This window comes from Carcharhinus amblyrhynchos, chromosome 12, assembly GCF_965287045.1.
Source record: "Carcharhinus amblyrhynchos chromosome 12, sCarAmb.v2.hapA, whole genome shotgun sequence".
NCBI lineage: Eukaryota > Metazoa > Chordata > Chondrichthyes > Carcharhiniformes > Carcharhinidae > Carcharhinus > Carcharhinus amblyrhynchos.
In genome coordinates this window covers 84,902,421-84,929,470 of record NC_137335.1, presented here as the reverse complement: position 1 = coordinate 84,929,470, position 27,050 = coordinate 84,902,421, and the positions used below count along the sequence as shown (strand labels likewise).

General features: G+C 42.9%; 1 protein-coding gene across 1 annotated transcript in view; it reads left to right on the top strand.

The window, feature by feature from the left end:
* col12a1a (collagen, type XII, alpha 1a) overlaps nucleotides 1-27,050 on the top strand; it is a 257,960-nt gene that overhangs the window by 138,355 nt on the left and 92,555 nt on the right. Inside the window, exons 38-46 of the mRNA XM_080200857.1 lie at nucleotides 2,905-3,024; nucleotides 4,688-4,834; nucleotides 8,202-8,318; nucleotides 12,183-12,335; nucleotides 13,672-13,746; nucleotides 15,730-15,869; nucleotides 17,087-17,210; nucleotides 25,198-25,341; nucleotides 26,342-26,506. Coding sequence (XP_080056983.1) covers nucleotides 2,905-3,024; nucleotides 4,688-4,834; nucleotides 8,202-8,318; nucleotides 12,183-12,335; nucleotides 13,672-13,746; nucleotides 15,730-15,869; nucleotides 17,087-17,210; nucleotides 25,198-25,341; nucleotides 26,342-26,506 — 1,185 coding nt within the window. The remainder of the gene's footprint in view (nucleotides 1-2,904; nucleotides 3,025-4,687; nucleotides 4,835-8,201; nucleotides 8,319-12,182; nucleotides 12,336-13,671; nucleotides 13,747-15,729; nucleotides 15,870-17,086; nucleotides 17,211-25,197; nucleotides 25,342-26,341; nucleotides 26,507-27,050) is intronic.

The window sequence follows — 27,050 nt, the reverse complement described above, 5'->3', positions numbered from 1 at the left end:
CACCACAGCAATGGATCAGGGGAGCATCTGCAGGTGACCTTCCAGATTGTGTGTGGTACGGTGGCACTGCTGCCTCACAACACCAGGGATCCGGATTCTATTCCAGCCTTGTGTGACTGTGTGGAGTTTGCACGTTTGCTCTTTGCGTGGGTTTCCACCAGGTGCTCCGGTTTCCTCCCGCACTCCAGAGATGTGCATGTTAGGTTGATGGGTCATGCTAAGTTGCCCCTTAACATCAGAGGATATGCAGGTTAAGTACGTAGAGTTACAGGGAAAGTTCTGTGTGGGATTGTCATTAGTACAGACGCGATGGGCCAAATGGCCTCCCATCTGCATTATAGGGATTCAATAATTAGGTATCCTGGATGGGGTCCCATCTTCCAGCTCAAAGTACTCCCTGAGATCCATCCTCTTTGTCAGATTTGCTTTCTTTCTTCAATAGTTGGTCAGTGAAGTTGGGAGCCTAGTTCATAAGGTTCATTAGGTTCATGAGGTCGGGGCCAGAAGATTTAGCCTCCTCTATGGGAAATACTCCATGCTTCCGCCCTTGCCAAGGCACTTAGTTTTCTGCCATTGCAGAGAATTCTGCTCTTGCAATAGCATAACCTATATTTCAAAGCATTTTGTTCACAATGTATTACCATAGGCTGCAATTATTATTGCTAAACAAGAGAATGTGACAATCATTTTTCTCACAACAAATCCCAAAAATGACACTGAGACAATCGAACAATCAACTTATATTTTTAGTTGACGTTAGTTTAGGGACTGCGGTGATTGTGGGACACTTCCTGCACATTCCCCTCACCCAAGATGCATGCAGACACATTTAAAAAAAAAATGAGTGTTGCTGGCAAGGCAATTTATTGCTGACTCCTTGAGAAATTGGTAGAGAGGGTTTCTTGAACTGCTGCAGTCTACATGGTGAGTATTTCCACAACTTTGTTAATTCTTTCCAACAATTTAATGCAATAAGTGGGTTGCTGTGCTACTTCAGACAGCAGATAATCGTGTATGGGAGGTTTACCTTCCCAAAGAACATTAATGAACCCTTTGGGTTTTTATGGTAGTACAGCTAATCATGTCACTGACTCCAGGAATCTTTTTAAAATTAATTTAAACTTTCAAGCTGCTTTGGTGCAACTTCAACTCATGTTCTAGTGTAAATGATTTGTGTGGGCCTCTGGGTTACTAGTCCAGGAGACATTACATTATACTACCATTACCACCCCCCCTGCAACAATCCTCCCTAGCCTGTGGATATTCAAGTTAATTGCAACTTCTCCAAATGCTGTCTCAGCTGAGATTAACTAACTGGATACAACTGACGCTTCATTAACCCAGAGCTCCCAGGCTTATTCCCACAACTTTATAGCCAATGTCTATTACAGATCCTGTTTCAAAATCCAGCCAAAAACAAAATCAAGAATTGGCTGCTATCCTCCAAGCTGGAAGCTGTAATTTGGTGAATTTCAGGATTGGTCTAATGCTGGGACATTAAGAACAGCAGGCTGGGTAATTGAACCTTCAGTGACTTCTGCACATTATATTTCACCAAGAGTGCCAGCCATGGTTCAGTGGGTCACACTTTCACCTTTGAGTTTGTGAGTTCAAGTTGCAACCCTGACATGAGTACACATAACCGAGGTTGACACTCCCAGTGCAGTACTATATGCAGAGTGATTAGATGGGCATTATGGTGTCTAGCTCATTAATTAGATATAAATGAATGGAAATCAGGTTGAGGTTTAATGTTTGTCCAATTTAATATTGGCTGTTTTAGAATATCATCTGGTATTTAAATGATCTTCTGTTGTGTGTGTGGACATGTATGTAAATTATTCCATTATGTGTGTAGACATATATGTTACTCCCTGTTGTGTGTCTGGACATTTGTGCATATTATCCCCTGCTGGATGTGTGAACATGTGTGTAATTTATTCCCTGTTTTATGTGTGTGGACATGTGTGTAAGTTATCCCCTGTTGAGGCCATTTGGCCCATTGGGTCTGCACTGGCACCCTGATAGAGTACCTTAAACAAGACCTTTCCCCCGCCCTATCTGCGTAACCCCACATTACTTACCATGGCTAATCCATGAGCACACCTTAACCAGAGCTTGCATAGCCAGGAGAGGTCAGTTAAGAGTTTCTGGCTGCGTTTTTTACCTAGAAGCTCTCGGTCAGGGAGTTAGCAGAGGGCAGAGTTCAGCTTGACCACGAGAGATGCCTAATTGGATAAAATGCCCAGAGGGCTTCACATTGCACTGCAACCAAAATTATCCCTTGATGTGCATGTGAGCATACATATAAACTATCCCTTGTTGGTAAGTGTGGATATGTGAGAATCTTTTCATTCATATAATATTGTAACCAGACAACTGAGATCTAAGCTAACTGGCATAAGAAGCAGAGAGGAGAAGAGGGGAAAATTTTTCAGACTGTTGTGATTTGGAATGTGCTGTCTGAAAGCGCGGCGGCAGTCAATTCGAAAGTAACTTACAGAAAGAATTGGATAAATAATTGAAAAAGGAGAATTTTCCAGGGCCATTGAGAAAGTGCAGAGGAAGGGAGACTGATTGCATTGATATTACCGAGCGCAGTATTGGTACAAGTGGCCAGATGGTCTCTTTCTATGATTCAATATTTGGGGGAGGATTTATAGAAGACCCCAGCTTGAATTTTCTTTCATGAATATATGTTATTTTTACAGTGAGCAACCTTCTTCTTTGCAGTTTTTTACTCTTTGCCAACAGACCTGTTGGATACCAGCCAATCAAAATCAAACAGCAGAATGGATTGGGGGGGGTGCAGTGAGTCGAATCTCAGCCACTTTGCTCAATTAGTTGTGGAATATTTCAAGGGTTTCAACTTGCTCTTTAATATGTGTCTCTTTTATCTCCCAGTGGGTCTGCTGGAACCCCGCAATCTGCGGGTATCTGACGAATGGTACACCCGATTCCGTGTGACCTGGGACCCTGCTCCATCACCAGTCCTTGGATACAAACTTGTTTATCAGCCTACAGGTAAGCAAATACCAACATCTGTGCTGCACATGTCATATTTTCCTACTCTTTTACACAGTTTTACTTCCTCTCTTGTGTTTGCACTGTAGCACAGAATTTTGAATTCCTACAGTGCAGAAGGAGGCCATTCAGCCCATTGAGTCTGCACTGACTCCCGGACAGAAAATCTTATCCATGCCCTCTCCTCTGCCCTATTTCCGTAATCCCTTGCACTTACCACGGCTAATCCAAGAGCACATCTTAACCATAGCTTGCATAGCCAGGAGGAGAGCAGTCAAGGTCTTCTCACTGTGCTTTTTTATCGAGAAGCTCTCGGTCAGGGAGCTAGCAAAGGGCAGAGTTCAGCCAGTCCACAAGAAATGCCCATTTGGACAAGATGCCCCGAGGGCTTAACATTACATTGCAAACCTAAGCAAGACCTCTGGTTTGAAAGTGAGTGGGGAGAACAAGCTGGAGGCAGACTCAACCTTGGCTTTCAGGACACTGTTGGATAACTAGCTGATCAGAAAAGAGTTACAGAGTTAACAGAGAATCGTCAGAGAGTCAGAATAACTAAGTTGCTCGCAAGAGTCAGCACCAGCACAACGAGATATCTTGATAGGATTCTGTAGAAGGATTAATCTGGGAAAAAATTAATGGTGAGCTCTGAAGTAGTCATGTTGGGCTCAAAAAGCGAACTCCATCTCTCAGATGCTGATATTTCTGGCAATTTCTGTTTTTATTTCAGATTTCCAGCATCTGCAGAGTTTTGCTTTCTAGATATGAGCAGAATTCATTCCAAGCACAGTTTGTTCATTTGGTGAATCAATGTAATGTGCGGCATTAAACAGGAGTGCAGTGAAGATTGGATGCTGACATATGATGGGATTTTTTTGGCATCGCTTGCAGCCAGTCCCACTGAAAGTCAATGGATTCTGGCTGGGCTGCCAAATCTCCCAATACGGGTGGCCCCATGGCAGGTTCGGAAAATCCCGGCCATAATCTAGAATAAAATTTATCATCCTTTGCACCCAAATTTTCATAAAAACAGCCAATTCTGGAGACCAATACCCACCCAATCCCTGAAAGAGGTCTGCCTTGAGGCTGGCTCATCTATGGCTGCTTAAAACATCCCCGTACAAATGCAATTAATGGGACTGTACACAAATTTTAAGCCCAGACTACAAAAATTGGAGCTCTTCAACTATTAAAACATTAGTGTTTTTAAGAAGGATTTGGGGAAAAAAGCTCCATGATTTGCCACCACCACCCCAACCCCTTGAGATTTAACTTTGTTCCTGTTTATCTCCTTAAGATGACCAGACTGCCTCTGTAAGTTGGCAGCAGACAACAGCTCACCCAGAGAACCAGGCCCAAGTCATGATGTCTGAGGCAGATTTGGAGACCTGAAGCCCAGTGTGGGACCTGAGGCTCAATTTCAGATATCAGTTTTGCTCCCTCTGCGCCCAAATCCACTTTCACTCTGTGAGATTGTAATGTACAATTTCACCAGGATGGTTATACGGTGTAGGCAGGCCCTACAGTGTTTGTGCTCCCCTTCTCTCCCTCCTCCCAAGCAGGGCCTCATAGAGTATGCATTCAGAGGCCCCAGTATCAATAGGAAAAAGAAGCGAGAGAAAAGTTTGGACGAAAATTTAACGCACATAATGATTTTTTGTTTCAGGCACCAATGAGAAAATGGAATTGTTTGTGGGCGACGTGACAACTTACACACCACAGAATCTGAAGCCTGGTACACCTTACGATGTAAATGTCTATGCCATTTATGATTCAGGCAGCAGTGGGCCGTTGGAAGGTCAAGGAACTACCTGTGAGTTGATCTGGCTGAACTTCTTAAAAAGGGCTGCTTTTGTGCTTATATTTACTCAGCTTTCAGACATTCATGCTTGCCTTCAGCTACTGGGCCTTCACAGGAGATCGTCACAGTTTTGTGAAACACACAGTCTTGATAAATGGAAGATTGTGGTCCCTTGCTGCACATGGCTGACATCACATTGCAGTGCCACCCTGGGCTCTTTGCCCTTCCAAAAGATGAAAGGGAAGCAATCAAAGACCCAAGCTTTGATGTTTTTGTTACACTGATGGCTTTAATAGTTTATCTTGCTTAAGTGATGCAACAAATTATTGATACTGTTACACCAACAATGAATCCATTAATTAACACCAACCAACCAGGCACTTACATAGAAATGAGAAGCAGGGGTAGGCCAATCAGTTCTTTGAGCCTGCTCCACCATTCATTTTGATCATGATTGGTCATCAAATTCAATATCCTGATTCCCCCGTCCCCCCGTATCCCTTGATCCCTTTAGACCCAAGAGCAATATCTAATTTCTTCTTGAAATCAGACAATCTCAACCACATTCTGTGATCAACATTCCGTAGTAATGAACTCCGCACATTCACCACCCTCTTGGTGAAGAAACTTCTTCCCATCTCGGGCCAAAATGTCAGTGGGGAACTCATCCCCATCAACTCCCACAGTCCTGATGGCACATTGGATGTGGTCAATTAGGACGCCTCCACCAGGAGACCTGTCCAATAAAAGTAAAGTTTAAAAGTTTATTTACTGGTCACAAGTAGGCTTACATTAACACTGTAATGAATTTACTATGAAAATCCCCTAGTTGCCACACCCCAGCGCCTGTTTGGGTACACTGAGGAAGAATTTAGCATGGCCAATGCACCTAACCAGCACATCTTTCGGAGAAAACCAGAGTACCCGGAGGAAACCCATGCAGACATGGGGAGAATGTGCAGACTTTGCACAGACAGTGATCCAAGCCTAGAATCGAACCCGGCATTGTGAGGCAGCAGTGCTAACCAATGTGCCACCGTGCCATCCAAAGATGGCAGGCAGATCATGATGACCCAATCAGAGGGGTTGCAGTGATATCTGGCTGGCAGGCCCACGCTGAGAAGTGGATTCTGTTGAGGCAGGCAGGAAATCACAAGAGTGGAGTCGCTTTCTGTAGCACTGAGAAAAATAAAGATCGCATATGGCAGCTACTATCATTGTTGAGGAGGAGCTCCTGGTTACAATTGTGGCAGGATCATAATGTGGAGTCGATGCTGGAGTGATGGAGAGGAGGCATTGACGGTTGGCCTAGTCCATTGCTGGTCAGGGAAGGGGAAGTTGGGAGGGCTGCTTCTAATTACCTGTGGGGCTCTGGGTTCAGCGGGGTGCACAATTGGGAAGATCATGATAATGCCACCATCTTTCCCCTAGTTGGCCCATTAATGATCTATTTGGCTACCTGCTACTGTCGGGTCAGTCACCTCTGACTCATTGACCCTGCTGCTGGCTAGATTGCTTGAACACAGAAACACGTCCAGTGGCTAAGCAAACATGCTCTTTTCTAACTTTGCTCGGATCTTGCCTCCTAACCTGCCTCTGCTGGACCCAGACAAACTATGGCCTGAATTGTTAGGATGGGGGGACATTGGAGAGCTGCCAGCCAATCAGATCCTCCAGGCACAGCGCTGCAATGGTCAGAAGAGGTACTGCAGTGAGCCATCTACAACAGATTCCTTGGACCTGGAGGACCTGGTAGGTGGCAGGGGTCCCATGGTGCGGAGGTTAGGGAATATCTGGGAGGTCATGGGGGGGGAACGATCAGAGTCTTGGTGGTCAGACTCTGGGGAGGAAAGTCCAGAGATCATTAGACCTTGAGAGGAGAGTGCCCCGAATCAGAATAGGCCTTTTGATGAAGGCATTCTCCCATCCCCTGCAACCACCCACCTGAGATCCAACTTTATTTTTTCCAGACTTTCTCCCAAACTGCTGACTGCTTGCAATGTAAAAATTGAGGCTGGGTGGGAAATTTGAAGATCAAGAGGTGTCGAGTTTGCTCTACCAAATCTGTCTGTGGCCTCATTTTGCTCCCTAGATAGGTCACACATTGCATTTGCAGGATTTCTTATTGCTGAATGCTGATTTCCTCTGGGATTACATTGTTGGCTGCCAGGTTCAGTCAAAATGTTGGCCAGTGTTAAATTACCAGGCCCCTACTCACTCAGCTTTCATTCCCCACAGAAAAGTGGCAGGATATTCCTATCAACCCTTTGTTCTGGCCAACTCAGACTTCACACTTCAGAGTTCAAGCCAACTTTGAGGTCATGTGGTGAAAAGTTTATTTCAGAATGTAGGTTAAACCTCACCATACAATCCAAGCACAAGTATATATGAATGTCTTGAACACAGCTTGTGTGCCTACACTTCAGTATCAACTATCATACGCCACCATCCTCACTCTTGAGTAGGCACCTTTTTTTAAATCCTTTTTTCATTTTTTTCTTTCCCCTTATTGTAATGCCTTCTTTTATTTCTCCCCAACACACCCCCATCCCCCTGGTACCTTTACCTCCAAACTACCCTCCCCAACCTAACAGCACTCCTCACTCCTCCTTCCTGTTCTCCTGGCATTATCCCAAGTGTGACTCTTTCTTAGATAAGACTGCAGCTTCCCTCCAAACTGTTCAATATCCTCTGTGGAGACTATTGAGGAACTCACTGCTGCCTCTTTGTGAGCAGCAGCCCCAATTGCACCACCTTTCGCTACCCACCTAGTGTGTCAGCTGGGGGCCAATCTTGCCAGTCTCCTGTCCATCTAATTCATCACTCCACCTGTTAACCCAGAGAATGCTTCCAGCAGGGCCACTGCCCTCTCTGCATTGTCCTCTGAAACATCTGTTCATTTGTGAACAAGATCCTTGCCATCTCTGAGCTGAGGAGTGAAAACATCTTTCCCCTGAATGAAGCCGTCCCACCCCCCACCCCCCGCCCCCGACTAAATTGAGATTCCAATACATGCCTTGCAGAGACTATTGGGATGGTAGTGTGGCATTTGTCAACCGTACACACGTTGTGCTGTCCCCACCATTTATTTGGCATTTTCTCCTCCTTCTCCCTGACTCTCAGTTCATTTCTGAGTTTGTTGCAGACTAATTGATTTCTATAATTAGTCGGCAATTCCATTACAGCTGTACTGAGCAAATGCCAGAATAGTAGAAGGAAAACCAGATGGACCTTGGACATTTTTATCCAGCAATCTCCATCTTTCCAAAACTTCAGGAGGACTGTGACATGAGCTGAGTGGTAATGTGTGTGGTACTTGTTTCTGATGTTGCTCATGACACAAATTGAAATATTCTTTGTTTTCTCTATTCTCACTTAGTGTACCTAAATGTGACAGGACTTCGTACGTACAGAGTCGACTGGAACACCTTTTGCATTGAATGGAACCCTCACATGGCAGCAACCTCCTACAGAATAAAGCTGCAGCCAGTTGATGGTAATCCTGAGGGGGGAAAAAAATGGGTTTATATTTAAAATGATGTCTCTTTATACATATTGTTTGGTCAGTTATTCAATATTCTTCTCCCTGTGTCCTAACTTACACCAAGCTAATTCACCCACCAACAATAGTTCCCAGTCCACCGACACCAATTTGAGATTGTCATTCTTATTATCAAATCTCTCCATATCCTCAATCTTTGTTATCTCTGTAACCTCCTACGACTCTTTGAGTTCCCAGTGTTCCTGCAATTCTGGCGTCTTGTGCATCCACTCCCCATCCCCCACAGCCCCCCCACCTACCGCCCCCAGCAGTGTGACTCAATAAAGCAGCAATAAATTTTTATCTAAACTTCATTAGTTGGCCATATATTTTGGTTGTGACTCAATGTTGCTACTGGAGAGAATGAACAAAAGATTACGAGGGATGGATAAAAGAAAGGAAATTCCATGGTGCAATGGATTAGGCAGTAACACTGGCATTTCATTCCCACAGATTGTAGCTTGAATTTACTCCAGATTGCATCTTTCTTATCCACTCAACTGAGGGTTCAATTTGAAACTAGACTAGATCAATTTTGCTCCAGCATACATCTGTCCTGTATGAGCGTAAAGTTGGCAATGCCTCTTGAAGACAGCATAGCCCTGGTATGAAAACCTTTCAGACATTAAGGCTCAGGTAGCTTGTCCAGACATCTTACACGGAGCTTTACTCTGCGTCTAAATTGTGTGATACCTCTTTCTGACCTTGGGAATGCTTAAAAATGAAATTTGATGTCCTGAAGAATGAACTTTCATTTATACAATGGCATCAATGGCCTTAGAACAAAGTGTTTTACAGGCAAAAAAAAGTCCTTTGGAAGTGTTGTCTCTAAAATGTTGGGAAACACTGCAGTCAAATCTCTCCATATCCTCAATCTTTGTTATCTCTGTAACCTCCTACGACTTCCCAGTGTTCCTGCAATTCTGGCGTCTTATGCATCCACTCCACACCACCCCCCGCCCCCACCCCACTTTCATCCACAGCAGCAGCTGTGCCCCAGCAGTGTGACTCAAAAAGCAGCAATAAACTTTTATTTTTCTGCAAAGATGCTCCCTCATACAGCAATATGACAATAACCAGTCCCTCATTTTTAGGTGGTGGGCAAGGATTAAATATTTGCCAAAACACTGGAAAAATCTCCCTTGTTCTGTCGCAGGATTTTATGAGACAACAGATAGAGCTTACCATCTCACCTGAAAGACAGCATACTCAGCAGTGCAACAATCCCTCAGTACTGCTTGGGAGTACATATGCTAAAGTCTAGAGGAATAGGTAGAACCCAAGGGGCCAGATTCTCTGACCTCGCCCATGGCTGAGATTCTCCGGTCCCGCGGCAGTGAACAAAGATTTGGCCAAGCACCAAATTCTCCATTCTCACTGACAGCGGCGGGGTGTGACTGGCAATTCAGGCCATAGTCTTCCTACTGAGAGTGTTCCACAAAGCAAACTGACACTTCTGAAATACCATCCTGAAATTGGCAGCTGGGAAACCAATCTCTCTGCAGAAATGGCTCCAACCTTCACCTGGCACTCTGGGTCGAAAAGTTGTGGTGTGGAACACCAGAATGAACTTATGATCTAGACTGGCATCCCAGCATTGTACTGAGTCAATGATGCTTGTTGAAGTTGTCATCTTCCCCAAATTTCTGTCCGGACGAACCTTAGGGGTTCGCAAAGTGTTGAAGAAGAGTAGAAAGTTTCTTCTTCTGTCCTCACCAATATTTTTGTCTCGACCAACAACAACACTAACAGATGCCTGACTGTTGTTTGTAAGATATTACTGACACAGAATGGCTGTCATTGCTTGCCTACATAACCACAATCACTGCATGGGGATAGTTTATGGGATAAGAAGCCACATAAATGCAATTGTTTCCATCTTTCTATTTATCCTTGTCTTCACTTGATAACTAACCTGAGAAAGAAAAATATTGGCAGTGAAGGGCAATTCAAATTTAAATGTGTTAACTTTTATTATCCTGATGTGGCTTTGGAATGTTTACAGCTGTATGTTGTTTCCATATGGATTCAATTCACAACAAAGCCTGTAGGATGTTAAAAACAGGAAACTGAAGTGTGCACTGGAGAATATAACTCATTAGCCTTCATTAGCTTAGTCTTTTAACGTTTGCCAACTAATTCGCTAACAAATATGAAATGAAAAAAATTTAATGGTGTCTGAAAGGAAGTTGGTTCTGAAACCTTAACAAGCTGAAGCCCCACATGCATACAAACTGCAACATCTGTACATAGACACACGTGCGCACACACACACACACACATATGTGTGCACACTGTCACCCCACCCCCGAACACAAACAGCTCATGAACAATACTGTGGGAAATATATGCATAGCCCTTTCAAAGAGCACCTAATATAAACTGTGAACTGTGTTATTTCCTGTTTTGACTGTGTCATCATTCTGCCACGTCAATGAGAAGTGGAAAGCAGAAAATACCTCACAGTGAATCTAATCTTTCTTGGTGTTAAATTTATTGTCATATGGATTACAGGGGGAGGAATTCCTAGTAGCTGTCACCAATACTTAGGTTTTATAGATACAATGCTAATTATAGGCTTGTTTCACAATCACAGGAATATTTGGACCAGGTTAATGAGAACACTAATGCAATACAATTCTAGAATCTGGGAAATTTTAGGAAGTGAAAAAGGCAAACTTCATCCCAATTTAGTTCCTCTAACAATCATCTTCCCATTGCTGTAGTAAAATCTGACAGTAGGGAAGAAGTGGGGTTTAAAGTTATTTTTGTGATCTCCATCAGGTTTCTCAAGAGTAATGTGGTTCGCTGCTATCCTGCCATCATCTTCCACAGTGTTCCTTCCTGTCAAACCAGTTCTGTTCCTGAGCAGTCCAACCATTTCAAAAGGACATTCTATCTTAATTTGTTGGGTGGGATTAGACCATTTCAGCCACAACTTACACCCGAACGCGCTATCTGTTTGGATGTTGACTGACCCATGTAGTGTTTCCATTATTTATTTATTTTGTGTCTCAGCCTACTAGTCATTTGCAGTTTTTTTCACTCTTGGTCTGTCTTTTATTGTTCATTCATCATGACCCATAAAACCAACACCTTACACACTCCACTTCTTTTGTTGTGAAGTTCCAGCTCAAAAGCTAGTCATTCACAAAAGCAAGTTCTCCGAACAGAGTGACCTGCTCTTCATCATATTTCCTTGCTCTGTCCCCATTCACTTTAACGCCGAGTATTTATCTTGTATTGTGTCAGTATGAATAAGGCTGATGCCAGTGATTCAAAGGGTTGCCTGAGAATTTGCTCCAGTACTTTAGGGTCCCTGACATTGGTATTAGATTACTTAAAGCCTTCTTTGAAACTGATATTGCAGTAAAGGTTTTTTAAATGAACGATGAAGGGAAATAATATCCTTGCTTTTTGAGCGCTGTAATTCTGGACTTAGCAATCCAAGGAAGTTAATAGTTAAAAATCACATAAAACAATTTAATGGCAAAGTGTTACTGATAGGATAATGCACAGCTCAATGAGGATTGCAAACAGCTAGGAGTGCTTCATTCTGCCTAACATGAAAGTTCAGAGTTTATTACATTAAGATTAATGAGCCTAATCCTATATTTATTCTTTGATATTTATGCAGTGACAGTACTGCCTTTATAAAAATTACCAATAAATTTGTTTCAGTAAACTCTCCAATCTCCTCCTCCATTGCTGTATCTTGTGACTTCAGCTTGTTATTATGCCACAGGGATAATATTAAATTGACTTTGGACACCCTGTTCATACAATGAGTGTTCATTTTTCCCTTTCTTTGTTTTGAAGTTTATAGCAATGGTCGTCAGGAAGTTACCATCAGCGGTGCTGAATCCACCCATTGCTTCACTGGACTTTCCCCTGACTCCTTATATGATGCCACCATATATACTCAGCTCCCAAATCTTGAGGGACCTGGAGTGCAGTTGCAGGAGCGTACATGTGAGTACTCAGGTGTAAACTACCATTAACAAGAGGGCAACAAACTTTCAGATCGCAGTTAGGAATTGGAATAACATCGATAATGATATAATCAGAAACACATGGATGCTCGGGTGAGTCAATGAGGGCAATTTGAGAGACAGCTGGATTAACATCCATGGAGATACAGTCTGTACCACTGGGTGCTGGAGAGAAGGGTCAGTACAAGTGTGAGAGAGCTGGACTACATTCAGTAGAAATGTAAACAGGAGAACAGGGTACTAGGGGGTCAGGGGCCACTGAGTGACAGCTGTGAGAGTGTTTGATTAACATCAGTAGAGATACAATCAGTACCACAAGGATCTGAAGAAGGCGAAGGGTTACTGCATGACATTGTGAAGGAGCTAGATTAACATTAATAAATACACATGTGGAGCATTCAAATGCATTCCACTGATGGGATCACTAAGCAAATATTACAAACTGCCAGATCAGAATATTGTGATATTGAGAGTCATCCCTCATTCTTCACCTCATCACCAGCTCAGATTTCCTGATCGTTTCATTCGTTAATGCAATGGCCCATGTGGAACTGAGCTGTAGAGTGCTGGAAGGTCACAGGAAAAGAGAGAAACTCAGATCGGAAATTTCAGGATTAGGGGACGTGACTTTAAGATTTGAGCCAGGCAACTGAGGGCCGATGTCAGAAAGCACATCTGCATACAAAGGATAGTGGAAATCTGGAATTCTCTCTCCCAGAAAACTGTTCAGGGTGGGGATTGGTTAAAAATTTCAAAACCAAGGTTGACAGATTTTTGTTCAGCAATGATATTAAGGAGCACAGAACGAAGGCAGGCAGGTGGAATTAAGATGCAGATCAGCATGATCTAATTGAATGGTGGAACAGGATTGATAGACTGAATGGCTCCTTATTTTCCGAGAGTGGGAGGGGAAGAGGGGTTAAGCCTGCCAATGCAGTCACATCTACTGAAAACACACGTGACTGGATACTGGAGCACCTACAAGTAGATGTTCCTGGAATGCATCGTATAGTCCAACCTCAGAGAAAAAAATGACTCCTTTTCTGCATTGGCCTGTGGGGATGAGCCAGTGTTTCCTGGGCAGGGTACGAGGGTGTGATACGGTTATGATGATGCAGGGCAAGATCATGATTGCCATTACATTTCAAGATGCCACAATCTTGAGTTTGAATTTGAAGCTTGTTCATGAACTTAATGATGCGACCCAACCTACAACCACATGGTCGGAAATTACTTTGTGTTCTTTGGTTTTGATTTTGTAATCAATTAAAAAAAAATTGATTTCATTCACAAATGTTTGTTATCTTCTTTTGCAGTGGTTCAGCCAACAGAAGCTCCAACGGAGCCCCCCTCCCCTCCTCCACCTCCAACCATCCCTCCTGCCCGAGAAGGTGAGCTCTTTAACTTGTCTATTGCTAATGACCTTACTCAGAATGGTTGTCAAAGGAACCTGCCTGAGAACTTCTACACCTCAGGTCTCAGTCAAAGTGAAACCTGAAATTCTGAAACGAGAAACCAAAAGCACTGGAAATACATTGCAGATCCAACTGTACCCAAAGGTCGATTTTCCAGATTCAGTAGCTTGCTACTCAGTTTGGACATCTGCCTGGAAGTTACAAAAGACTTCTTGCCCAACTGCCCCATCCGTTGTAAGAGTCATAGAATTTTACAGCACAGAAAGAGGCCCTTCAGACCATCATGTATGCGCCACCATCAAGCAACTGCCTACACTCATCCCATTTTCCAGCACTTGGTCCATAGCCTTATATGCTTTTTCTAGTGCTCATATAAATGCTTCTTAAATGTCATTAGGAGTGAAAGAGTTTTGTTCCAAGCAAACATATAAGAACAAAAAGGACAATTTAATGCCCCTCCTCAGTTGCTTGTAGTGATTAATATTGACCCTTAATTCCCCTGGAAATCCAGTATAATCCTGGAGAATTGGCATTGCCTGGTGAGCTACCTTTCAATGAACCTGTGTCAGAATTTTGCAATCCTTTCGCTTTTTCAATCTAAAGGACCTGTCAGTACATTCCTGGTCATTTCATTTTCCATTATTGTTTTCCAGTATACATGTTGGCGGCAATATGGGGAGATTGTGGCATTTGACTCCATCTCTTGGTTAAAAAGTTGCATTTTAAATTTTTTTAACTGAGTGAATATCTTGTGGCATTGATCATTTGCAGTTAAAAGGAGTTTAGAAATTGTTGGCCATGCACACTGGGGCTGCGTTTATCTTGGAGGCTGAAGGTCTACCGCTGGGGCTGGGCAGTTATATTCTCACTGGTGGCCAATTCAGTGGCCACTCTGCAGGCCACCCATCTGCCCCACCTTCAAGAGCTGCTGGCTCAATCAGAGGGACCACAACTCAGCAGCACTACTGCTTGTGGCGGCTGTTGCTGGGGTTGCACATGTAGAATGAGGATACATTGATGGATCAGTGCTTTTAAAGGTGGGTAGGTGGGATCTGTACACTGAAGACAGGCAGGCAGAAGGGGGTCACTCAAGGCAGGAGTCACATCGCCAAGGTGACAGCATGCTGCTGGGAAAGTTCCATTGTGGCCATTCAAAAGAGCAGTCCTCTCTCTGCAAAGCCCATTGGGAGATTGCCAGTATCTTTGGACAATCTCTCCATATGGTGGTGGGATTCCCACGCAGCTAGCAAAATGCCCAAGAGGTGGAAAGAACTTCTTAATTGAGTATGTAAGTAGCTCAATTCAGCTTCTGGCTGGCAATGCGTGTGCCATCTATACTGCCATTAGAAAAATGACATGGTAGCAAAAAAATGTCGAGCACAGCTTAATCTGGTGCTTTCTATGTCATTTTGCCAGTCTTAACACCTCCCAGCCAGTTACCAAGAGGCTGCCAAAATTCAGCCCACTATCTCATGAAGCAAGCGATCATCACCAAGGGGAGAATGAGATTAGTGCAATAAAAGTAACTTTTTAAACTTGGGGAGAACTAAAGAACTAGAAATCAAAACCAGCTGGAAATGTTACTTGGGATTTACGACACAGAAACAGGTCACTCTGTCCAATTGCTCCATTCCACAGTCTCCTTCCAAACAGCTTTATTTCATTCTATCAGCTTATCATTTTCCTGTTTTCTCCCTCATGTATTTATCTCATTTCCCTCCGCTATGCTATTTATTACATTCTCACAATTCACTGTGCGTTGGTCCCACCTAAAGCACTGATCTATTTTTTCTCTTTTGTTCGGCAGTTCGTTGACCTACAGATTTGATTTCTATTGGGCACTTCAAGCATTTTGTTTTCATGCCTTCAGTCTATTAGTAGAACTGGTTCAGTTTATAAAGTAAGCATGTAATGTGAGGGAAAATAACTTATGATAATTGTTATCCTTTTCATTATCAGAGTGTATGGGTGCAAAAGCAGACCTGGTGTTCTTGGTTGATGGTTCTTGGAGTATTGGGGATGAAAACTTCCATAAGATTTTGCAATTCTGTTTTGATACTATTGGAGCTCTTGACAACATCAGTCCAGAAGGAATGCAGGTGTGTATGGTTCTTTGATCTTCAGTTTGTAAAACAATCAGCTTTTTGTTTTACATAGTAGCTGGAATTTTACCGTCCTGCCTGCCACAACAATCGGAGTGGGCGAGGGGCGGATCACAGAAAAGTCCGTTGACCTTGGATGGGATTTTATGGTTTTGGGACAAGCAAGGCTGTAAAATCCCGCATAGTGAGTTTGGCTTGTCTGGTACAGGAATGGCCTCAGGGCAGTAAAGCTATCGGTTCAATCCCCAGTACCGGATGTGGTCAGTACTGGGAATGTGCTCTGTCAGAGGTGTTGAGCATTGTGTGAAATGTTAATCTGTCTGTTTATCAGCCACAACAAATAGATCCATCTTAATGCTGTTTGCGGATGGTTCTGTACATCCATTTAAATGCTGTCTTCAGGACCTTACGCTGGAGTCAAATTCAGAGGAAGAGTCCATTTCTTTCACTTTAGCCATTGGTATAAACTCCAACACAAACAGCTCCCCAGCCGCCTGTGTTCCACTTTCATAGAAACCATACAGTTCAGATCAAAGCCTTCTGGCTCATTGAGTCTGTGCTGGCTCTCTGAAAGAGCATCCAATCCAGGCCTTCCTCTCCTCCCAATCCCTGTAATCCCATGCACTTACCATGGTTCATCCACATAACTTACACCCTTTGGACACCAAGGGGCAATATAGCATGGCCAATCCTCCTAACATGTACATCTTTGGACTGTGGAGGAAACCGGAGCACCCGGAGGAAACCCACATAGACATGGGGAGAATGTGCAAATTCCACACAGACAGTCATCTAAGGCTGGAGTTGAATCTGTGTCCCTAGTGCTGTGAGGCAGCTGTTCTAACTACTGTGCCACTGTGCTGCCCACTGCTCCCTAAACTAACCCCCCTATAAAAATGATCATAAATCCTATCTTAGCTATCAAGTTTTGCTCACATCTGCAACTGTATCCCTTTCTGGATCAATATCCACCTAGCTTCTGCATATCTGCATAGTCCCGTGGCATGTTCTGTACATTAAAGTGTTCATATAAACACAAGTTAGTATTTGAAAAATGAATGTTACACTGCAGCAACAGTGAGTACCCTAGAATACAACTCTGTGTGGAAAGTTCTGAGATGCGCTCAGAGATGTGCAAAAGTATTTTCTATAAAATACAGTTCTTCATACCTCATTCCTGTCAAATTGAGACTTTTGTTTGGTCTTGTGTGCAGATTTCTCTGGTTCAATTCAGTGATGATGCAAAAGCTGAGTTTAAGTTGAACACTTACAACGATAAAGGAATGGTCCTTGCTGCTCTTCAGATCATCCACTACAAAGGCGGAAACACAAAAACAGGTACAGCAGAAATACTGCACATTGTTTACACAATTACTAGTGTTGTCTGATAAGATGTGTATGTGCTGTGATGTTTACCATCTTTTTTACCTTAAGTTGCAATTGGGCAAGTCACGCCTCAGGGTGGAGTCCCAGGTTAGATATGCTCTCTGAGATGTAAGCTGTGGCTCTGCTGATAGCACTCTTTGAGTCCAAAGATTGTAGGTTCAAGTCCCATCCCAGAGTTTGAACACAAAATTTTGGCTGGCCTTTCAAAGCAGTGGGAGTGCTAAACAGTCGGAGTTTTCAGGTGAAATGTTAATCAACCAAGCTCCTAGCTATGCCCTCTCAGGTAGACATTAAAAAAAATCTTATGTTATTATTTTGATCAAGAGTAGGGAAGTTATCCCTGGTGTCCTGGTCAATGTTTAATCCTCAATCAACATTACAAAAACAGATTAGTTAATAGTAATCATGTGGCTCTTTCTGATTAGCTGATGTATTTCTGACATTACAACAGTTACTCCATTTAATGGTTGTAAAGCACTTTTAAGATGCCCAGTAAATACTCTCACAACACCAGGTTAAAGTCCAATGGGTTTATTTGATAGCACGAGCTTTTGGAGCACCGTTCCTTCATCAGGCACTCACAAACTGTGTGCCTTTATATGCCCTTTTTGTGATCAGAACTCTCCACTCACCTGTCAAAGGAACAGTGTTCCGAAAGCTAGTGGCATTTACTACCAAATAAACCTGTTGGACTTAAATCTGGTGTTGTGAGACTTCTGACCAAGAAAAGTCCAACATTGATCTAGTTGACCTTCTGCTATCCTGGTAGTTGCATACTCAGTGATAATTGAGTACCGAGAATTACTCAGTTAAAATGGAGCACTTGATGATCGCAAGAATCAATTAGTCGCCAACACAGATCAGAGAAAAGAGGGAAAAAAATAATGTTGGAGAGCTTTGAAAAACAAAGTTCAAAGTCACCTGTTCCTTTCGAATATTTAATGTTCCCTTATGTCATGTCACAAATTACATAATGCATCCCAAAATCTATCTTATATTTGATTGCTCAATACTAACCACTCCCACAGTAAAGTACACAGTCACTGAAATACTTCTGCAGTTTAGTTTTGAATTCACTCCATCCTCCTTTCTTTTATTCATTTGTGGGAAATGTGCATCGCTGGCTGCCCAGCGTTTATTGCCCATCCCTACTTGCCTGAGGGCAGTTGGGAGTTAACCACATTCACGGTTTGTTGAGCTTTTGTCATCTCTATGTTTATTTAGTGAGAGACCTGAAATAGAAATAAAATAAAGGAAGCACTTTTCCACATTCTGTTTTTACTGGTTATAACTCTCCTGCCATTGGAAACTGTTTCTCCTTATTTTCCCTTCATCAATTTGAATGCCTGTATTAAATCTCAACTTAAGCTTCTCTGTCTAAGGAAAAGAATAGCAGATTTAAGGTGAAAGTATCAGAGGCAAGATGAAGAGAGTTTTTATTTATGCAGCAAGTTCTTATGATCAGGACAACGTTTCCTAAAAGGGTGATAAAAGCACATTCGATAATAACTTTCAGTTAAGTATAAAGTGGAAAATTCTGCATGGTGATGGGGAAAATGATGTGGAATGATACTAAATGAACAATTCTTTGAAGAGCTGATGCAAGCATAATGACTTAACCCATGATTTATAAAGGTTGAGCATAAAGTCTTGTTTTTGTACTTTATGCCTCTGTTTAAAAGCTGAGGATTAATTACACATTTTTGTCAGTCATCTCAAATTGTCCCATCACCTTCAACAATTTGTCAACCTGTATGCCCAAGTCTTTCATTCCCTGCGCACCCTTTAAAATTGAGCCATTCTGTTCATTGACCTAGTGCTGCGTTGCACTCAACAAAGTAAGTCAGCGGGACATTACTAAGATAAAAAGTATCCATCATATTGAAGGCCTCCTTTGCAAATGACGTAGAATTTCCAATCTCAGGGAGCTCCAGACACGTTGGTCTGTGTATATTTTTTATAGCTCAGATCAACAACAGAGCTCCCATGAGATTACAGTGAAATTTGTCGGTGCGTCAGCTCACATATCCTGCCCTCTGTGGAGTGAGTCACCCACATGTTATGTGTGGAAATTTGTGTTACAGGCTTGAAAATTGAGAGTCCTGAGGCCCAACTGCCAATGGGATTTGAGATCAGTTTCCATAGCAGCTTGTGTAAAATTTCCACCTGAGGATCATAGGGTTTATTAAAGGGAAAGTATCTTCAGCATTTGGCGAAACATTACCATTATTTATCTTGCTCATAAAGAACAAGGCAATGTTCAGCATGAGTAATGTGAAGGCACTGTCACACACAGTTACATGGAGCAATTTGAAAATGATGGAGAAGCTTTTTTGACTTCCCTTCCTCTCGAAAGGACATTAGATTTGTCAACTTGTATATTTTTCTGTTCTTGAGGGCAGTGTTCCTATCAAAGAAACAATTTGTATTACCCAGAACCAATTGTTTGCTAACAAGGAATGCATCTGTTACGCTTTTCTTCCATGTAATGTTTCTGTAAGAGATCTCTTCTACGTAAAGCCACTGGAGAAGTCCTGGCTCAGTAAGAAGTCTCATAACACCAGGTGAGACTTCTTATTGTGTTTACCCCAGTCCAACGCTGGCATCTCCACATCAAGTCCTGGCTGTCAGGTGACCTGATAAAGGTAGACACGGAGAAGATGGTTCCAGTTGTGGGGGAGGAGCAGTGGGTGGTGAATAAAACTAGAGATTATAAGTATAAGACACTCATTGGTAAATAGAAATAGGAAACTCAGGAGAAACGTCTGCTGAAATCTTGCTCCGGTTCACGCAGGCGGGATCTTGTGGTCCCACCAATGGCGCACCCTCGCCATGGCTTCCTGAAGATGAGGGGAGCATTCAACAGGAAATCCTGTCGACAGTGGCGGGACAGTAAGATCCCAGCACCAAGCGAGCATAAGCTGCCTCCCACCTCCAGGAAACACATTGTGGAATGGGAGAAAAATCTCACTCATCTTGACACAGAGAACAGTGAGAATATTTTAGCACAACGAGTAATTGAGATGAATAGCATTTCTGCATTTAAGGGGAAGCTTGATAAAAACAAGAGGGAGAAAATAATACAAGGATAGCTGAGAGAAAGTAAAGAAGCACGAGGAGAGTAATTACGTAGTTATGCATAAGGACACGAGGGTAAGGGTACTTAAGTGGGTGAGGGCCAAATACATCCAAATGCATACATTTGAGGGCAAATCCAAATCTGGCATGTGAGAGGCTTTTAAAAACCAGTTGACTGAAGAGCAGGACGTGCATGTCCCCACAAAAAAGGATAGAAATGTCAGGGTTTGGGAAACATTGTTGACAAGAGAAATCATTAGCTTAGGAAGAGAGAAAAAGGAAGCATACTATAAGTCTAGCAGCTAAAAATTGATGAAGCTCTTGAAAACTATAGACAAAGTAGGAAGGAAGTGAAATGTGGAATGAAATGAGGACAAAAGAAGGCCATGAAATAACTTTAGCTAACAGGGTCAAGGAGAATCCCAAGACTTTTTAAGCATATATCAGGATCAAGAGGTTAGCAAGAGAAAGAGAAGGCCCACTCAAGGAGGAGCCACAGGAAGTGGGTGAGATCCTTAATGAGTACTTTGTATTGGTATTCACAAAGAGGAGGACATAATAAATGTTGAGGTCAGGGATAGGTGTGTGAGAATGTCAATGTATCAAAGAAGGAAATGTTGGGATTCCTAAATTACATTTAGGTAGACAAGTCTCTAAGGCTGGATGGGATTTATCCCTGGTAACTGCGGGAGGCAAGGGAAGAAATATCTTCACATTTTCTTTGACTACAGGAGAGGTTTCAGAGGACTAGAGAATAGACAATGTTGTTTCCTTATTTAAGAAAGGAAGCAGGGGTAATCCAGGAAATTATAGGCTGGTGAGCCTGACATCAGCGGTGAGGAAGCTTTTGGAGAAGATAGTGAGGGACAGGATATATGCACATTTGGAAGGAAATGGACTAGTTAGTGCCAGACAGCAGGGTTTTGTATGGGGAGGGTCATGTCTCACCAACTTGATAGAGTTTTCTGAAGAGGTGACAAAGATAACTGATGAGGGAAGGACTGTGAATGTAGTTTATTTGAACGTTAGTAAAGTGCTAAATAGAATAGAATAATAGAATCCCTACAGTGCAGAAGGAGGCCATTCAGCCCGTCACATCTGCACCGATCACAATCCCACCCAGGCCCTATTCCCCTAATCCCACATATTTACCCTGCTAATCCCCCGATACTAGGTCAATTCAGCATGGCCAATCAACCTAACCTGCACATCTTTGGACTGTGGGAGGAAACCAGAGTACCTGGAGGAAACCCATGCAGACACAGGGAGAATGTGCAAATTCAACACAGACAATGACTCGAGGCTGGAAATGAACCTGGGTCCCTGGCGCTATAAGGCAGCAATGCTAACCATTGTGCCACCGTGCTGCCCACATGAAAATGTCCCACATAGCAGACTGGTATAAAAATGACCTCAAGGATCTGTTCTGGGACCCTTGTTGTTTGTCATTTTCATAAATGACCTGGATGAGGAAGTGGAGGGATGGGTAAGTAAGTTCGCTGATGACACTAAGGTCGGTGGTGTTGTGGATGGTCTGGAAGGATGGAAAAAGTTGCAGCAGGACATAGATAGGATGCAGGACTGGGCGGAGAAGTGGCAGATGGACTTCAACGCGGATAAATGTGTAGTCGTCCATTTTGGCAGAACCAATGGGATGAACGAGTACACTATCAAGGGCAGAAGTCTGAGTAGTGTTGAAGAGCAGAAGGATCTCGGGGTCCGGGTCCACAGGACTCTTAAATCGGCCTCGCAGGTGGAGGAGGTGGTCAAGAAGGCGTATGGTGTACTGGCCTTCATTATCGAGGGATTGAGTTTAGGAGTCGGGAGGTAATGCTGCAACTTTATAAGACCCTTGTCAGGCCTCATTTAGAGTATTGTGCGCAGTTCTGGTCGCCTCACTATAGGAAAGATGTAGAAGCTATTGAGAGGGTACAGAGGAGATTTACAAGGATGTTGCCTGGACTGGGAGGCATGCCTTATGAAGTTAGGTTGAGGGAGCTGGGACTCTTTTCCCTGGAGAGACGAAGGTTGAGAGGCGACCTGATAGAAGTTTACAAAATGTTGAGAGGAATAGATAGGGTGGACTCTCAGAGGCTATTTCCCCGGGTTGAAATGGTTGCTACGAGAGGACACAGATTTAAGGTGCAAGGAGGGAAGTTCAGAAGTGATGTTAGGGGTAAGTTTTTCACTCAGAGGGTGGTGAGTGAATGGAATCGGCTGCCGTCAGTGGTGGTGGAGGCGAACTCGCTGGGGTCTTTTAAAAGACCTCTGGATGAGTATATGGGGTTTAATGAGATTGAGGGTTATAGATAGGTCTGTAGGTTGGTAGGTGTTGCTGTGATCGGCGCAACTCGTGGGCCGAAGGGCCTGTTTGTGCTGTAGTGTTCTATGTTCTATGTTCTATGAATACCATATTGGATTTAGGGTGGGCTAGCTCCACGGATACAGAACTGGCTTGGTGATAGAAGATAGAGAGCAGCATTGGAATGGTGTTTTTAAAAATGGAGATCTATAGCTAATGGTGTTCTAGGGATCTGCGCTAAGACCTCTGCTGTTTGTAGTATATATAAATTATCTGGAGGAAAATGTGGGTGGTCTGATTAGTAAGTTTTCGGATGACACAAAGATTGGTAGAGTCACTGATAGTGCCAGAGATTGTCAGAAGATACAACAAGATATAGATAGATTGGAGACTTAGGCATAGAAATGGCAGATGGAGTTTAATACAGATAAATGCAAGATGATGCATTTTGGAGGGTCAAACTTAGGTGTGAATTATACTGTAAATGGCAGAACACTTAGGAGCCTTAAATACAGAAGGATCTGGGCATGCAGGTCCAATGTTCCCTAAAAGTGGCAACATAGGTGGCCAAGGTGATTAAGAAGGCATATGGCATGCTAGCCTTCATTGGCTGGGTCATTGAGTACAAGAGTTGGCAAATGATATTGCAGCTAAATAAAACCTTTGTGAGGCCACATTTGGAGTATTGTGTACACTTCTGGTCACCACACTACCAGAAGGATGTGGAAGCTTTGGAGAGAGTGCAAAGAAGGTTCACCAACCAGGATGTTGCCTGGCCTCGAGGGCATTGATTATTAGGAAAGATTGAATAAACTAGGATTGGTTTCACTAGAAAGACGGAGGCTGAGAGGAGGCCTGAAAAAGGTCTACTAAATTATGAAAGGCATGGACAGGGTAGATAATCAGAGGCTTTTTCCTAAGGTTGATGTCTCAATTACAAGGGGGCACAGGTTCAAGATGAGAGGGAAAGTTTAAGGGAAAGTTTTTCACGCAGAGAGTGGTGGGTGCCTGAAATGCGGTGCCAGGGGAGGTGTTGGAAGCAGGCACATGAGCAACGTTTAAGAGGCATCTGGATGGGTACATGAATAGGGAGGGAATAGAAGGATATGATCTGAGTAAGGGCAGTTTGGCTTAGTTAGAGCATTATGATCAGCATGGGCTTGGAGGGCCTGTTCCTGTACTGTATTTTTCTTAGTTCTTTAAGATTTATGTAGAACATAACAGTGGTACAAAGTGGTTGGGCAGATTGGTGTATTTTGGACTAATTTAAATGTTCTAGTACTCCATTTTAATAAAGTAATGATCTATCCAGTTGTTAGGCATTTGTATGTTAATTAATAATATAAATTTGTATATTAATGTTAATAGCTGCCTTTTAAGATGATAGCTTATGAAACATGATATTCCATTTCAAAGTAAAATGAGTTAAATGAAGGAAGTTGCACTATTATTGACAAAATAAAGGAAGTAATTGAACAAGCAACAGCAGCAAGATGTAACCCGCCAGCTGAAAAAAATCATTGCCCAACTCCCCACGCTGACCAAATGTCCCTTCTTGTTCTGATTCCACAGCAACAAAATAAGTAATTATACATTTCAAAAAAACAATTGTGGGCAATGGTGATTATTATTGTCCCTTGAGAGGGTCATGGAACCTTACTAATAATTCACTGGATATCAGATCACATTCAGTCTGATTATTAAAATAAAAGTTTTGAGAACAAACCAGATTATGTGTTTCGGTGATGTTGGCTGAGGGATAAAACTGGTCAGAATACTGAACTCTTTCTCTATGAAATGGTGCATGGGCTTCTTGACATCCACCTGAGAGGGAAAACAAGGCTTCCGTTTAAGTTTCATCCAAAAGACAGCTCCACCGGCAGTGCAGCATTTCTTTAGTACTCCACTGGGATTGCCAGAGTGGGATTTTGTGCGTCTCTGAAGTGATGATTGAAGCTTGACTAAGAGGCAAAAATATTACCCACTGATACTGGAAATTCTCCTCAGCAGTGAGCATTATGTTCCTCAGAATGTGCTTGTCTCGGTCAGTCTCAAACTTGCTCCTTGTGGAAAGGAAATTCTCAGCACCAAACCTTTCCATCCTTACTTTCATTGTTAAGAATAAAGTGTACTTGATGCTGTATATAATTAATAACTTTGAAGCTTTCAAATACCAATAAACAAAGGATTCTGTCTCTGATTCCTACAATGCAAACCCCTACAATCCCACAGACGTAAACAGAATCTTGATAAGCAAAGAACAGAAAGGTTATCGGAGTGGGAGGGAATGTGGCGTTGAGGTTACAGTCACAACAGCCATGATCTTATTGGATGATGGAGCAGGCTCAAGGGGCTGACTGGCCTCCTCCTGCTCCTAATTTGTACACTCATGTGTAATGCTTGATCTAATTTGTTCATTGCTCAAAGGGTGCAAAGCACAAACTGTTTTCTACTTCCTGACATCTGTCACATTGATAAACAGAAAAAGCTATGGAGAGAAATAATATACAAATGATTTAAATTGGCATCAATTTTATGGCCTTGCCTTTTACATTCTAGGTCGAGCACTTGAGTTCCTGTCTGACCACGTCTTTATTCAACCAAATGGCATGAGGAGAACTGTTCCAAAAGTGCTTGTCGTCGTCACTGATGGACGGTCACAGGATGAGGTTAAGAAACCTGCGCTTGCATTACAAGAGGCTGGTAAGTATCCTGAAGAATTTCTGTAGTAATTAGTGATCCTTTGTGACCAGTAAGGTTCAGTACTGGGGGCTATCTTATTCTAATATTAGTTCAGCCTTTTGTTTAATCTCAATTCTGACATTTAAGTCGAAGGTCCTTTCCTTATCTTCCAAATCAAAGTGCTCATTGATTGGTTTTTATTAAATGTTTCAATCTTAAGGATACAATCTTACAACCTTGTCCTGCCTACTGGTTGGTGAGACGAGCTGGTACAATCAGGTGAAAGGGGAAAACTCAGAAATGCGCCCGATTATTGGCCTCCCTTGATTGTACCAGCCCTGACTTGCTGACAAGATCAGCATGCCGATTTTAATATTAATGATATGATTTACATACCGTCCTGGCTCACTTGCACTGACCTCCTTGCTGGTCGGGCAAGAATCGCAGCTGGTCTCTATCAATGGAGACCAGACATGATGACCTTGGCAGACGGATTGGAGGCCATTCATGGGGTCAGGGCTGGGCAGTGCCCATTGGGACAATGCAGCCTGGTGGTGCCACCTGGTACCCAGGCAGTGCCTACAAAGTACCCTCGCAGTGCCTGCTGGGCACCCTGGCACTGCCCACTGGGCACCATAACCATGCCAGGGGCAATGACAAGGGGGGCGGGGTAGGGCAAGATTGGGGATGGATCCTGAACAGGGATGGGGATCGGGGAAGGGAGGAACTGTGCAGAGGTGGTGATCAGAGAGGGAAGGAACTCTGCAGATGGGGGTGATCAGGGAAGGAAGGGTCACCCTGACCCCAAACATTGGCTCTATTCTCTCTCCATAGATGATGTTAGATCTGCTGAGATTTTCCAGTAGTTTCTGCAACTTGCGATATGTCTCCATTAGGATAGGAGATGGATGAATTAATGGATGTTTCATGTATTTTTCACCCCGCAATTCCTACGTTTCTTCTTACAGCTCGCCGGTAACTACTGATAGACTTGAAAAATCTGCCTTTATCTTCCTTGCAGGCTACAGTGTGTTTGTAGTGGGAGTGGCTGACATTGATATTACAGAGTTGAAGAATATTGGCAGCAAACCTAGTGAAAGGCATCTCTTCCTTGTGGATGATTTTGACGCTTTCAGAAAGATTCAGGATGAACTTATCACCTTCCTCTGTGAAACAGCTACTTCTAGTGAGTAATTTCCATTCATGTCATTGATTGGTTTCCTCTCTCCCTCAGCACCAATGGAATAACCATTGCAATGCATTGACCATTCAGCTTCCGAGGAGAAATAGATGGAAGAATACAATGCAATTCCTGGAGTATTGGAATAGTCCATCAACAAATGGAGGCAACTGTTTGCGGTAGAATCATTTGCATTGTTAGGCCCATACCCTGATGTGGATTCATAATAGTAAGAAAAATATCAACGAGAGATGCGGAAGGGGAGAATGGCACACTGTTTGCTTCCAACCTGCTCTGTTATGCAAGCAGTACCTCTTTGCCAACGAGCCTCAGGGGAAATTCTGCCCAATGCATTTTTCCTCATCCTGTTTCAATCAGTCATACTGCCCGTTAGCATTTCATGCATAGTAAGTAGTCTCACAACATTAGGTTAAAGTCTAACAGGTTTATTTGGTCCATTCCATGCGTAATTAGGGAGAAAACTTTCTGACATTTCTCATGTTATCTCTAGAAATCAGACACTTTTTAATCTCTGTTCTTCCTTTAATAC